We start from the raw sequence: 14,461 nt of genomic DNA on the forward strand, positions 1-14,461 counted from the left end.
CAATGAAACATTTATTTTACTTTAAATATTTGAAAATTTTTAAAATGATAGGTATAAATGGAGAGATGACTCGGGTGGGACAATCTTTTCAGCAAACACCTGTCCAAGAACTTTTTTGAGAAACACTAAATTAGTTTTTTTATATAAATTAAAATTAAGTTAGTAAGTAAACTTTTTAGAAAAGGAGATGTATAAATTAATTTTAATTTTAAAAAAGTTTATTAATTTAATTTACGTATATAATTCATCTCGTTTTTTTAGTAAATATTTATTTTAAAAAACTTGTTCAAACCAAATTGATATTGTATAAATTTTTTATTTTTCTAAAATATTTTCATTCTTATTTTAAAAATAAATAATTAACTCTCGTCTCTGTTATACAAACACCTTTAAAACAATTCAAAAAGAACTAAAATTGGAAAACCTTGATATTGCAGACCACATAGGCACATACCGATTAAACTAGCGGAGAAGTTAAGAGCTATTTTTTTTTTAAAAAAAAAGCTTTCCTAGAAACTCATTTTTCATAAGCTATTACTTTAATTTTAAATAAATTTTTGTTTTAAAATATCTTAATATTACTTTATGCACACAATTAAGGAATCTTAAATTATAATATGGGGGATGCATCTCTTCATAAACTTTAAGTGAAAGTTACATAAAAAAACTTATGGGAACGAAAAAATGAGATGACAATAATGTGGTAATAGCTCAAATGCGTAATAATTACATGGATTACAATTAATAATGAGACCAAAATAATCTTTCCAAGAAATAGAGACTAACCAAACAAAGAATCTAACTAAAACCAAATTCTGAAATATTTATAAGGAGTAATTAGAGTTGTTTTTGTATCCGTTTAACTCACGACGCTTTGGAAACAAACACCACATATAGATACTGCAGGAATTGAAGTCGTGCAAAAAACTAAAATTAAAATTTCGCGAACATGACGTGCACTAAACGGATAACCAATTAAAAGAATGCTGGAAATAGGGAGTTGAAAACGCTACTGAAATTTAAAACTATATAATTTACAGTTTCTCGATGAAACAACGATCGTCACACATTTCATATAAATATATCCAACACCTAAAAATAAACTATCTGCTTCCGCCACCCCCTTTCCCAGGGCGACTTCAATTTTCTACACTTAACCAACCTTGAACCTTGGCATTCCTTTTTCCACCTTGTGTCTTTCCTTCCTACTGACTTTTTCAAATAGTAAATAATCTCTTTTCCATCCAGTTGATAATGTCCAGAGCTATCTCTTCACGCTCAGGTTCAAACAAAAGGTCGTGCAAGAATCCATCATAAAGCTTTATGTCTTTGAACTCCGAAGCTGCCTCATTGTAGAGATCTTGTGAGGCCAGTGGATCAGTTACCTTATCAGCAGTTCCGTGGAGGACAAAGAATGGCACTGTCACAGACTTGAAGTTTCGCATTAAGTACGAGGATATCCGCAATATTTCATGACCAGTTCTGACCCTTATAGGTCCTGTGTAGACCAAAGGATCAGAGTACTTTGCCAACAAAGCTGCTGGGTCCCTTGAAACTGGAATGCCCCTTTTGTTTGCTCCTTTAAATTGGAATTTAGGAGCTACCAGAGAAAAAAATGGAGCAACAGCCTGGATCAAAGATCAACACATCAAACAGATCCCCTTAACATGTAGACAAAAATCATGAAACACATTCAAAGCATGGTCCATAATTAGAAACATAATGCAATGCAGCATTGTATACTCTTGAGATTCTAGAAGTCAATGAAAAAGCTTATATACTATCTCAATATCAGGATTCAGGAAAGTTCCTCCCCTTCAAAGAAAATCATGATCAATGCTTAAATGCAAAGGAGAGGTAAAAGAGGGCACAAGACCATATTAAAAAATTAGATGCCATATTCCACTGGGTTTAGCACCGTTTCTGCTGACTGTGTTCTGAAACCGAATGATTAGATGCAGAGGAAGTGGAAGCAAAGTATTACTAAGAAAGAATTCATCACTCTTTTTTTATACACTTCTTACAATAAGGGTGCAAATTGAAAGTCAGAAAGGCTTAAAAGCGTAGTGTTAATTCTATCCGATTGACAAACATCTAATCGGCCAAGCACTATATGTAGCTAGATATCATATCGTACTGACTTTTGTGCAATTGGCGGAGTCAGAATTGACGTTAATAGTTGAGAAAAGAGGAGGGATGCTACTTTTGTCATAAATTCATACATTACAACATTTTTTTATAGCAAGCTTAAGAAATAAGTCCAAATATACCGAACATAGCTACCACTGAAGTAACAAATGAAAACACATTAATTTTGAACATCATGTACAATCTACAAATGCAATACTTACACCAACAATAGGATGAGCTGGCTTCACACGCAAAGCTGGCGAGGTTAATATAATTCCCTCCGCCATTACTTCAATATGAGGATGGGAGGCTGCCTACACAAAAATTGTAGAAATTAAATTTCAAAATTCAATGAAGACGAATTTAATCGCGCAAGATATGCAGAAGATTCAACCCTTACTTTCAACACCACAGCCCCTCCAGTGGAGTGACCAAAGAGAAAGCTCGGTATCCCAGGATTATCTGATTTAATCTTTTCTAAGAAAGCCCCCTGTTTAGCATTACCATCAATATGCAAAGAACATCGTCAAAATCACCGACTGACATTTGAAATGCAATAATATTGCAATATATCTCCAAAGGAAAACAAGCTAAAAGAAAAAAGAAAACAGCACAAACATTTGGAATTGTTGATAACAAAATTTTCAAATAGCAATGAAAGTGAGCAGAGATAACAATTACACATACATAAATTAAATGATGGATGTAACACTTGCAATTTAAAGTGCGTAGTCAAAATAAAGGGTAAAAACTTTATACAACAAACTTATTTCACTACTTCTGTAGCAATGTTTAAAATGGTAGAATAACTATTGACACCTAATACTTATTTCCATTGTAAGAACTATTATCATAAAAAAGAACATATGTCACAAGTCTATTTACACAAACAGAAGAAAGTAGAAATATACTTACTGTGTCTGCAACCACATGATCAAGAGAAGGAACATAACCATGCAATCCATCACTACCTCCATGACCTGTAACAATAAAAACAAAATTACTCCAAACCTATTACAAAATGATAAGGATAGGAAAAAAATTTAAAATAAAATAGAAATAAGGATAAAAATATATGCATTATTAAAATGACAAAACCATGCATATTAGTATTACCACAAAATCCAGTAACAGGAGTTTTACTTCTATTAAGGCAAAGGTAGATATGTTAGAGTGGGAAAAAAAGCTTTGTCTAGCAGCAAGGATCTTAAGGGACCAAATGGAAAAAGAATTCTTAAATTACCTATCCAGTCCATTGCGTAGACACCAAAGTTGCGAGATGTTAATTGCCTTGCAAAGTCCGCATATCTTCCACTGAAAAATGAGTACTAAGTCAGAAGTGAGGGGAGGGGAATAAATCTAATAATATTGTATTAGAACCAATTTCAAACAACCTTCGGAAAGATTTAAATGTATTGACAATCACTTGTATAAACAAATTTTGGAAAACCAAAAGGCAGATCAGACCAGCTCCACATGAGAAACAAACGTGAAGCACTGACAAAATGTTCTTTTTTGTTTAATAAACAAAGCAAGATTACCTGTGTTCATTAAGCCCATGAATGATGATCAGAATGCCCCTGAAAGAACAAAAGATAAAAGAACTTGAGCCAAATGTTATACAAAGCAGGACAACTGCAGGGAACAGAAAAGCTAGCTAGCTAGCTATAGATGCCAACAATAAAAGTGGCTGGAAATGAAAACCAAGAATACGAAGCACGGGTACTAAAGAGGAGCTTTCTAAATATCCATTCGTCAGACGATGTCTCATCCATCATTTCAGAAAGAGAGAGAGAAAGAGAAAAATCCTTAAGAAAAGGACATAAAACAACCGAATCCTGTCACCTGTTCAATAATAAACCAGCCAGCAACCGATATAGCACACCAATAATAAATTAATGCATAATTCATCCCATTTTTCTTTTCTTTTCTTTTCAGTATAGCAATTTCAATCACATGCATTTTCTTTCATTTCGATTACTCTATCCCCTGTAGAGGACTCAATTCTAGACATACTAAATTCTCCCGAGTCCAAATTCCAAGTTCAGGTCCCAGAACGGCCGAAAAACTAAAGCATCCCCCAAATCAAAGCACAAAACTCGTTTGCAAACATTCCTCTTTTACAGAAGTAGCGCCAATTATTCCAATCAAGCTACAGTGAACAAAAATCAGTTGCAAATTATTGCTTTCTAAAAGCTCATTCACTGTTTCCCCTGAAAAGAAAATTACCATTTTACCTTATCCTCTTCAAAATTCCACCGTATCGAGCTCAATTTCTATCTCTACGTGTTAGAGGCAGAAAAACTTCGACATATAAACGGATACAAGTTTGTTTACCAACAGAATTAGCAAAAATCCGACAAAAAAACGTGTTGAAGTTTGAAAACACAAACCCAAAATAATAATAATAATAAGAAGAAGAAGAAGAAGAAGAAGAAAAGAAAACCGTACTTAACATGACCGGTGACCGGGAACCACGATCGGCAAAACAGAGCGTTGTTTCTAACACCGTAGAAAATAGAAGTGTTCCACCGGCAACATCCATCGTCGCGACCCATTCCCACGTCTTGCGCCAACGCTCTTCTCCTGAACGTGTCTTCCTCCTCCCGAACCAGCCACCGCCGCTTCAAATGCTTCTTCGGCGACGGTGGTCCCGCCAAAGACGGCGTCGAGGAGAAGCGGCGGCGCCGGGGGAGAACGAACAACAGGAACGAGAGGAAGTAGGTGTAGACGAATATCAGCGAAGACCTCAGGGCTTTGAGAAGCGGAATTATGCGATTGCTTGCACCGGACGTGAGAGGCTCCATCTCCGTCTCGGCGGAAGACATCGCTTTATGCGGCGGAGGACGGAGACTCAACGGGAAATGAATTCCGACGCAGACACAACACAAAAACTGCACAATACAATGCAAGAAACGCAATCTAGTTGCACGCGGTTGGGCGTATATTTATACTTGTTTGTTGATGGGTCTTAACCGTTCATTTTGTTGGCCTGGGGGATCCAACGGATGACAATGAATAATGAAGATGCTGTCTGCTTTAAAAAAAAAGTAAAAGACGTTGTTCGCATCAGAACTCGGAATGGTGAACGAACGGTGATGTCTGGAGTACAGCCAATACTCGTTGCGGTCATGAGCTCATCGCCAGCATCGGTTGCAATCGCCACGTGTCTTCTTTTGATTTGTTAGGCCGGCGGGTCAAAAAGGGTTAGTTGTTGACTATGGTTCGTTTATGCCAGCAAATGCAGAAAATCACGCGAGCTATCGCATACTTTTTCTTTTTTAACTTTGTTTCCTCGTTATTCTGAAATTCATGTGATCAAGTATTACCGTCTTAAGGATATTTATTAGTTAAACAATTTACAATTTTTTATTAAAACTATGTTATAATATGTTAAAAATACGAGGGTATATATATTTTTATTTTTAAGCAATATTTTAAAAAATATACAGTATTTTAATTTTAATTTTATTTAAAATTAAATTACATTATCATTTTTTCTCATTTTACAAGATACATTTAATTAAGTACCTTACAACTATTATTTTATGAAGGTGCTAATTGTTATGTTTAAACAATAAATAATGCCAGTTTTTTATTAAAAATTTTTATTCTACTTTTATAATTTTAATGAAATAATTATTATTTTTATATACTTAAAATTCAACCTTATTAAAAGTTATAGAATTAATTTTTTTATCTCTTATTTTTAATAAAAATATATGATACATATGTTGTTATTGTGTGTAATATACATATTAGTTTTTTTTTTAATTTCTACTTCCTTTGGTCATTTTCTCGTAATCAAAGTTAAATTTGATTATTATATTAATTATTAAAAATTTAGAAATGACATTATGTTCAGAAGTAGCGAAAAGAATATTTATAAATTATATTAATTATTAAATGGATAAACTACTAATACTTTTTATATTTAAATAATAATAAAATCACTTACTTTTTTTATTTAATATATACTTTATAAAGTATGAAGAGGAGGCGAAGATTTGGATTCAAATAAATTGGAGCTTTGCGAAATGCACGACGTGTACCTTTGTTTACCAGATACGACATGGTTTAGTGACATGAACTCAACTTCTTCGTCATTTCGTGTGTGGCTTCAGTTTTTCTTCCTGTTCCTCACTACGCCTCTCAAATACATTGTAGATTTTCCAAGCTCATATGCTCACAAATGTAAGGGTTTGTATTGTTTAGAGTTAAAAAAATTATTTCTTAATAAACAGTTTTTATTATGCATTTAAGAGTATATATTAAGATATTAAATACAAAAAGTTACTGAAAAAATATTTTTTCTCTTAAAATTATAAAAAAAACTTTGAATGTGTATTATTTTTATTAAATTTAATTCTTAATTATTAGGTTAATTTTTTTACTTTTTATAGTAATTAAAAATACTCTACTTAGTAAACTGTATTTTAATGATTCTTAACAAGTCTAACACATAAGAAATTTTGTTTAACAAAATATGCACATTTTCATAAAAATTTACGATTTAAATTCATTTATACACGCATCTCAATCATATTTAATGATCTAAATTTAATTCAACCAAAATTTAATTTAATTATTATTATTTTATTGTTACTATTATTATTATATTTCTAAATTATATATTTAATTTCTATTAACATACTTATTGTAAATTCATTAATCTTACGTTATTAATTTTTGAGTGACATGATATTTTTGGACTGGTAATCTATTAATAGACTCACATTTCATTCTATTTAAAATTGTCCGTTTAATAAATTGTAGTTCTGCTTTGACTTTCGTATTCGCATGTGACGGTGCGTTTGGGTGACAAATTTAAGAATCCGTGTTAACGGAGACGGTGACCCATTTTTTATCTTAAAAGGAAGATGTGAATGTGAATAAGAATAACCACAATCATTAATCTAATAGATAATTATTAGGTTGATTGTCCTTTGGGAGGCAAAGCAAAATAAACATTATTATTCAATTTGGTTTCAATTAGGCCAACATATTTCAACAATATCATAGCTTTCAGAATGGAGAATCATATAAACAATATAAAAATACAATATCATAGAAAAAGACAAACGGGTGCATATAATTTCCTTTCCACAACTTTCATAAAGACTACTTCTGTAATGTACATAATGAGATAAAAAATAAAATAATACAGATATTACCATCATAACTCCCTCGCCTCCTCGCCATGCATTTCTTTTGGACCACACATCAAACTCCCAATCAAGGCTTTGAGTACTCATGCATGAATTTTTTATAATAAATATTTTTTAAATATAAAAATATATAAAAATATTTAATTTTTTTATAAAAGATTGTTTATATGTTACTCATCTCAGATTATAGAAACATCTATTTTATTATAATGGATTAATTCGGGTTTCATATATTATAGAACTGTTGATGTTATAGTTAATAATGATAATAGAGAAAAGTATACCTTATCTTAAATAGCGTGGACAATAGAGTACAATAATAGTGGTTGCAATTAGTCTTGGTGCCTGTTTGTTTACCCTCAAAAATTGATTATGAGAGGTTGAAAAAAGTTATTAAGGTTGAATATATCTTACCTAGTCAATTCTTTTAGCATTTTTATTTGTAAAGTAGAGAATCAAAGAGCTCTTCGTTTTCTTTAATATGTCTGTATCCAAAAAAGATAATAACGGGATGATAGGAACCACACTTCATTTCTTTTTAATATAAAAAAAGTACATTTTCTGTCATGGCAAGTTAAATCTAATTTCTGTGGTTTGAAAAAGATCTACACATTCCACCCACCCTTCATCATTCGCGGTTCTTTAAGAAGTAGAGAAAGAGACCAATAATATCGTAAATTTAGCTTATCTAATTTTCTTTTCATTAAGAAAGCTTTTATTTGTAACAGCTTTTATCAAATACATTGTAGATTTTCCAAGGTCATATGCTCACAAATTTATGGGTTTGTTTTGTTTAGAGTTAAAAAAATTTATTTCAAGCTCATAAAGGCTTGGACTGAGACATTTAAATAATTAAATCTAACTTTACTTAAATTTATTTATTTCACTAAAACAATAATTACTTATATCTGAATCCTCATTAATTAAATTACTTAGAGGTATCCATTTAAGAAAAAAAAAAAAGTTGGGCGAAAATTTTATTTATTCAGTTTGACCAGTTAATTGGGCTGGTTTTACTAATTCGTTATTTGATTAGTGGCCCACATGTAGTTTGGTTAAAAATTAATACACCTAAGGAAAATGGTCAAAATTTCTTTTGGACCGGTTTATGGAATAAACGCATCATATTAAATAAACAATTATGATTTATGAGAACTTCGGCCATGTCAATATTTATTTAATATTCTTTCATCTTTCTCTCTCTCTCTGTTCTATCATATTATATTATTTATCACATTTATCTCTTTTTTTTTCTTTCTTTTTTTCTAGATGCATATACCGAATAAGGTCTCCACTCTCCCAGTAACATTTTCCTTAGACAATAGAAACCGAAAAAAAAATATAATTCTTGATTGGGCCACGTAGGCTAATGTTAATTACAAATTCAGCTATGGCCCAAAAGATCCTCGTTCCGACCCAAAAGAAGTCCAAGACCGCTGTTGGGCCCCTAGTCCTTACAAAAACACAACCTCGATCGTAGAATTCACATATTTAGGAGATAATATTTGTTCAAAAAGCAAAAAGAGATAATATTAATCCTTTGCTATAATTGTGTATTGAATATATTACATTAGACGATAAAATATTATTTATTTTAATTAATTTTTGGATATAATTTATAAAAAAAAAAAATTAACCAAATGAACCATAATCTAACTTCATCTATCATGGGACCTCTCATTTCTTTATAAAATTATGATAATTTTTATAGCAATGTTTTCTTTAATATCCTTTGACCACATCACTCTTTTTTTTTTTTTTTTAAATCTCTCTCTCTCTCTCTCTACACACACACACACATATATAATTTGTATACGCTTTTTTATTAGATCATTTGGATCTAAAACTTCTATATAAAAATTAGACGAGTCATTTAATAAGTAAAAATATTAATTTAAAGGTGTAATATTTTAAATTCTAAAGATTCAAATCCTCCATATAAGAATTAGACAAGTCATTAAAAAGGTAAAAATATTGATTTAAAGATGTAATAAAAATTTAAGAGAAAATAATTTTTAAACTAATATAAAATATCATGTTATATATTTTACATGAATAACAATAATAATAATTTAATTATATAAATATATATAAACACTTACATTTTATTATTGAATATTTATTCATTTAAAAAAAATTAAAATATAAAAACCGACTAGTTTAAACTGGCCTGTTCCGATCAATATTACCAATTTTTACATAATCTCATTGATTCAATAATAAGTGCCATGTTTACTTGACCCGTTGGACTTATTAGAGCAGTTTGTTTTTTTTTTTTTTTAATTTAAAACATTTAATTTAGGGCTGCATTATCGTTAAATTTTATTATTTTTATAAAAAAAATTAAAATTCAAGATTCACTTAAGTCATGTAAAAGTCGGTTAAGTAAAAAAATAAAATTTTGAAGATTTACTTAAGCGAGGTATAAACGAGTTTAAACTAAAATAAGATAGAAAAGTAAGAATTTCATTTACTAAATTTGATTAAATGATAAAATTTTGGCTTAAACAAAAATTAAATAAAATGGTAAAAAGTTATCATTAAGAATTTGCTTATTTAAGCATAAAAAAATCACTTAAGTAAATTAATTTCAAATTTTTGAAACAAACGATCTGCTTAAACGAATATAATTGTACTTAAACAAGTTTAAAATATATTATTGGAATATAATTACCAAATTTGCTTTGAAGAAAGGTTGTTTTTTGGTTCTTTTGAAAATTGAAACAACTAATGCCATCTTTGTAGAAGTTTCAGTATATTATTACCATTATTGTTGTTGAAAATCTTATCTTCGAAACTTACAATGAATTGGTGAATATGATTGTACATAGAGTTATGTGGAATAAATCAATAATACGGCGATTCATTAAACATATTATAAGTTATCGTGAAATAGAGAACCATTTAAATATTGGGTACACTTATCAAAACACAAACATTGAACTGATTTTTAAAATTAAAAAATTAGATGGGTGATTGATTTGAATTTTTAACCGGTCAAACCGATTAGTCTGAATATTAAAATGACGGTAAGAGCACCTCGTGATTTTTGTTCTTCAAGTAACTAATTTTCATCCCAAAGTGATATGGATATATAAATATAACCCAAAACTAAAAATATTTTCTTTATTTAAATCTTCAAGAAACTCGTGAAAGTTATTTACCTTTATTTTCCCTTCCATAAATTTAACTCCCTCTCTCTTCACATGGCCGTGTGTGGATCTTTTTTCTCACGTGATTTCAGATTTCATGAGTTATATGTGCTGATTTTTCGGGCGACAGGATATACTTTCTGCTTGTCGAGCAATTAGTCATTTTCTCTTAATGTACTCTTTTTTCAATAAAATAAAAGAAGTGACGTTGGTTTTTTTGAGTACCCACAGTTTCCACGTTGTAGTTTGGTTTTTCTTACCAATCTTAGTTGTTTACATAATTGGATAGTTAATATAATTAAAGATTAGTGCTGCTTAAATCTAATTTAAATATTTATTTATAATTATATTGTTAAGATCATATGTTAACATAATCCTTGTTGATGGTAATTAACATTAGTTCACGTTAATAATATGATATATTATATGAACTTATAACATGCATGATATATTTATAGTGTATATTAAATTTTTGGACAAGATTTATGTATTATTTCTTCAAGTGTTGTAAATATTTTTTTATTAATTAAAATTTTATTTTGATAAAAATATATTATATTATTACATATTATAAGACAAAATTTTAATTTTAATTAATAAATAACACTAAAAAAAGCAACAACATCTACAGTTTATCGTAATTTTTTATACATACATACACACACAAAAAATATATACGCTAACAGAAAAACCAAGTTAAGAGTTTGCTTCTATCACTATAAATTTCATTTAATTTATATATATTATTGCTTTAGTAGCTTCCTCCTTGTTTTGATTGAAGTTGTCGTGCTTTATATGGAATTAATACATGCTGTATAGTTACGTGAACCTGTCAGGCGTGTTGAAATTTGAGAAGTCGAAATTAAATTAACAGAAAGGTGATCACGTCTGAGAATATTGGGAAGATTTGATTGAAAAAATTGAAGTCGTTATCTGGGCATGCCACCTTGATCCTGAAATATCTGATTAACCATTCAGGCCCTTTTTCTCGTTCGATTCTTTTCATCGTTAATTAGACACAACAATTGGAGTCCACATTCATCTCCTCTTAGGTTTCCAAAGAAATATAACATTGATCACAGTATAAATTGACTTGAGTTCCATTCCTCAAACCCAACCAAGATTGAGAAATCCTTCCTTGGTCCTAGATTCTAGGTACTAGGTATCATAAGAACATCGATGGAGCCATGCAATGCAAACAAGGTGGTTGGCTCCTCCACCACCAACAAGATTAGTGGTCTGCAAAGAACGGTATCTGACATAAGCGTAACCTTCGAACGAAACAAAGAAGCAGCACAGTTTGGAAGCATGTCGGAGTTAGACAATGCCAAATGTGAGTGTTGCGGAATGTGTGAGGAATGCACACGCGAGTACATAAAGCGCGTGCGTGAGATGTTCTCAGGGAAGTTAATATGCGGGTTGTGTGCTGAAGCGGTGAAGGTGGAGATGGAGAAGAATGGTGGAGAGCGAGAGAAAGCTGTGAATGTGCATATGAGCGTTTGCGTGAAGTTCAATAGGCTTGGTAGGTCATATCCTGCTTTGTATCTTGTTCAGGATGTCAAAGAGATATTGAAGAAGATTTCAAGAAAAACTTCTAACTTCTAAGGTAAGGATGGTCGAAGGTTACACTGCATGGGACAGGGAAAAAGCGTGGAGCTTCCACTTCATTAATGTTCATCAACTTTTGGTTTAATCTGAGATTCTCTGCTACCGTAGTTCGCATTAGAATTATTATTTGATATATACATGTAAAAAAATAATTTTAAAAATCTATATTTTAAAAAAGTATTTTCATTTTGTATCACCTAGGTTTTCTCTACATGTATTTTAGAGTATTATGTGTATTTAAACACATGAGATGCTATTTGGATGAAAATATTTAATTATTATAAGAAATAAAATAATGAATGCTGATGATTATATTTTGTACATGTTTAATTTAAGCGTTAAAATATTATTTTGAACCTTAAATTTTTCACTCAAGCTTTGTTACTGGTGTGCATATAAAAATAAAAAAGAAAGTAAAATATTAAATTATTTTATATGATATTATATACGATATTAAGTTTTAATAATTTAAATAATAAAATTGATAAAAAAAAATTGTACAAATGAGTATGTGTTAACTATTTTTTTAAAATTAGTCCACTAAATCTTCCATTTTATTTTCTTTTGGTCTTAAATTTATCTATCATAAGCTAATTATCCTAAAAGCTTAAATTATTAGGTAAAAACATATGCATAAATTTATGCTTTATTTCTAACACGCTCATGTATCCACCACATAGCCCCTTGAACTTAAAGCATGAGCAATGCATAAATCCATCTATCTTATCTTGAAATTAAACCGATTTTTTAATTAAAAGAACAAAGGTGGTAAGAATCAAACTCTCTAGATTACTTAGTTATATAGGCTTTACTATTATATAAAAAATGAATTGGTCTACCTTTTTTTAAAAGTTAATTCAAAGAAAGGAAGTTATCTAAATTTTATAAAAGGTACTTTAATATCATATCATGAACAAACGATACCCAAAACTTAAGCTGCTAGACAGACCCATAAATGATCTTAAACTTTAAGTTTAACAATATCATTTTCGTAATTCATTATATATGCTTAGGAATAGTGAATGCAGAAAATTGGGCTAATTGGTAGGTCCGTTAATTATTTGAGTTGTTGCATATCAGTGAACATGACTCATCTAAGCTTGTTGAAAAAAAAAACGAAACCTCATTTAAGTTTGTTTAGGCACGGCAAAAAACAATTGTTAGTTTTGGACGCATTTATAGTTGGGAAAAATATTTCTGCATTTTGTTTTATTTTTAATATTTCTCATAGTTACACTTATTTGAAAAATGAAGAGGAAACTATATAATGAAAAGCATATTGCTACTCGTATTTTATCACATTAAAAATAAATGATATGAAAATAACCAAATCCACTTTTTTTTTTACTTTGTTCTGTGTTGTGCTAATTTCCTTTATAGTTTTATTCACAACAAGTATGCATACTACAATAGGAATTATTTATTCCCTTTTTTCTTGTCTCTCAAATTAAAAAATTGACACTTTAACGAAAAGAAAAAAAGAGATCAACATTATCACATGTGATTTCAATCCATTATAGTGCTAGCATATACATACATAGAATGAAGTCATCTGTCTCTTTTAGATAGAAAAAAAAGAAACCTGTCCTTTTATGTGTCTTGTTCCCTACCCATGAATTAAAAATAAAACACATTAACAAAAAATAAAAATAAAAAGTAATGAATTTCTATCCCACATATATAATACATGTTTGTGTCCTATTAATACTAATTTTGTGATTATAAAAAATAAAAAAAATAAAAAAATAAAAAAATAAAAATAAATATATATATATATATATATATATATATATATATATATATGTTTGTGCAATTGAATTAGATTTATACCGTCGTGATGCCTGTAATTATTTTTAAAAAATAAAATATTGAATTATATATTAGAACATTAATAGGTTATTTTCACACAAAAAAGGATAAATTTAAATTAAATTTTCACTTATTTGTAACAAAATAAGAAAAAAATTTAAATTATATTTTTACAATAATTTGTTCAACATATGACCCAAGAAAATTATAACAAATAGAAGAATTTGGACAAGGCATTAGCGTCGCAAGCTGAAAGAGATCACTTGACCGAATCTTAAAAAATCATATTGATTTGTTAAATATGTTGGCTTTCTTCTCATGCTGGATATATCTTAGTTTAGCAGTTTTCAGCCTTAATCGCATGCAAAGAGTTCGCTTGACATAATCTTAAAAAATCATATTTATTATAATGCGGGTGCCATATTTGTATTCATCAAATTTTATGTAAATTTATCCATCCCTAACCAGATGTTAATCCTTTCTGTATTTGCATGTTTTTTTTCTTACATAGATTAATTTTATATTCCTTCATTTGGAGTAATGAAATAAGAAAGAAAAAAAAACAGTTTTCAATGGGTGTAAAATAAATAATTC

At 29.6% G+C, this 14,461-nt stretch overlaps 2 protein-coding genes across 2 annotated transcripts; one reads left to right on the forward strand and one right to left on the reverse strand.

The window, feature by feature from the left end:
• Positions 1-802: 802 nt before the first annotated feature.
• Positions 803-5,047, reverse strand: LOC113864583 (monoacylglycerol lipase). The gene is made up of 7 exons (XM_027498469.1): positions 4,582-5,047; positions 3,672-3,710; positions 3,374-3,444; positions 3,046-3,110; positions 2,531-2,620; positions 2,352-2,444; positions 803-1,628 (listed from the first exon to the last, which is right to left on the reverse strand). Exons 1-7 carry the CDS (start codon positions 4,956-4,958, stop codon positions 1,218-1,220), a joined length of 1,146 nt encoding a protein of 381 aa, XP_027354270.1. The 5' UTR covers positions 4,959-5,047; the 3' UTR covers positions 803-1,217.
• A 6,582-nt stretch (positions 5,048-11,629) lies between these two features.
• Positions 11,630-12,055, forward strand: LOC113866184. Its single transcript, XM_027501068.1, has one exon. It carries the CDS (start codon positions 11,630-11,632, stop codon positions 12,053-12,055), a length of 426 nt encoding a protein of 141 aa, XP_027356869.1.
• Positions 12,056-14,461: the final 2,406 nt, after the last annotated feature.

Source organism: Abrus precatorius, unplaced genomic scaffold (genome assembly GCF_003935025.1).
Source record: "Abrus precatorius isolate BTA unplaced genomic scaffold, Abrus_2018 Scaffold4, whole genome shotgun sequence".
NCBI classification, from domain to species: domain Eukaryota; kingdom Viridiplantae; phylum Streptophyta; class Magnoliopsida; order Fabales; family Fabaceae; genus Abrus; species Abrus precatorius.

Coding starts and splice junctions, on each gene's coding strand:
- LOC113866184 (XM_027501068.1), top strand. CDS start 11,630: ATGGAGCCATGCAATGCAAACAAGGTGGTTGGCTCCTCCACCACCAAC.
- LOC113864583 (XM_027498469.1), bottom strand. CDS start 4,958: ATGTCTTCCGCCGAGACGGAGATGGAGCCTCTCACGTCCGGTGCAAGC. Junction 2,445..2,530: donor GAGGGGCTGTGGTGTTGAAA/GTAAGGGTTGAA, acceptor ATTTTTGTGTAG/GCAGCCTCCCATCCTCATAT. Junction 1,629..2,351: donor CAGCTCATCCTATTGTTGGT/GTAAGTATTGCA, acceptor TCTTTGATCCAG/GCTGTTGCTCCATTTTTTTC.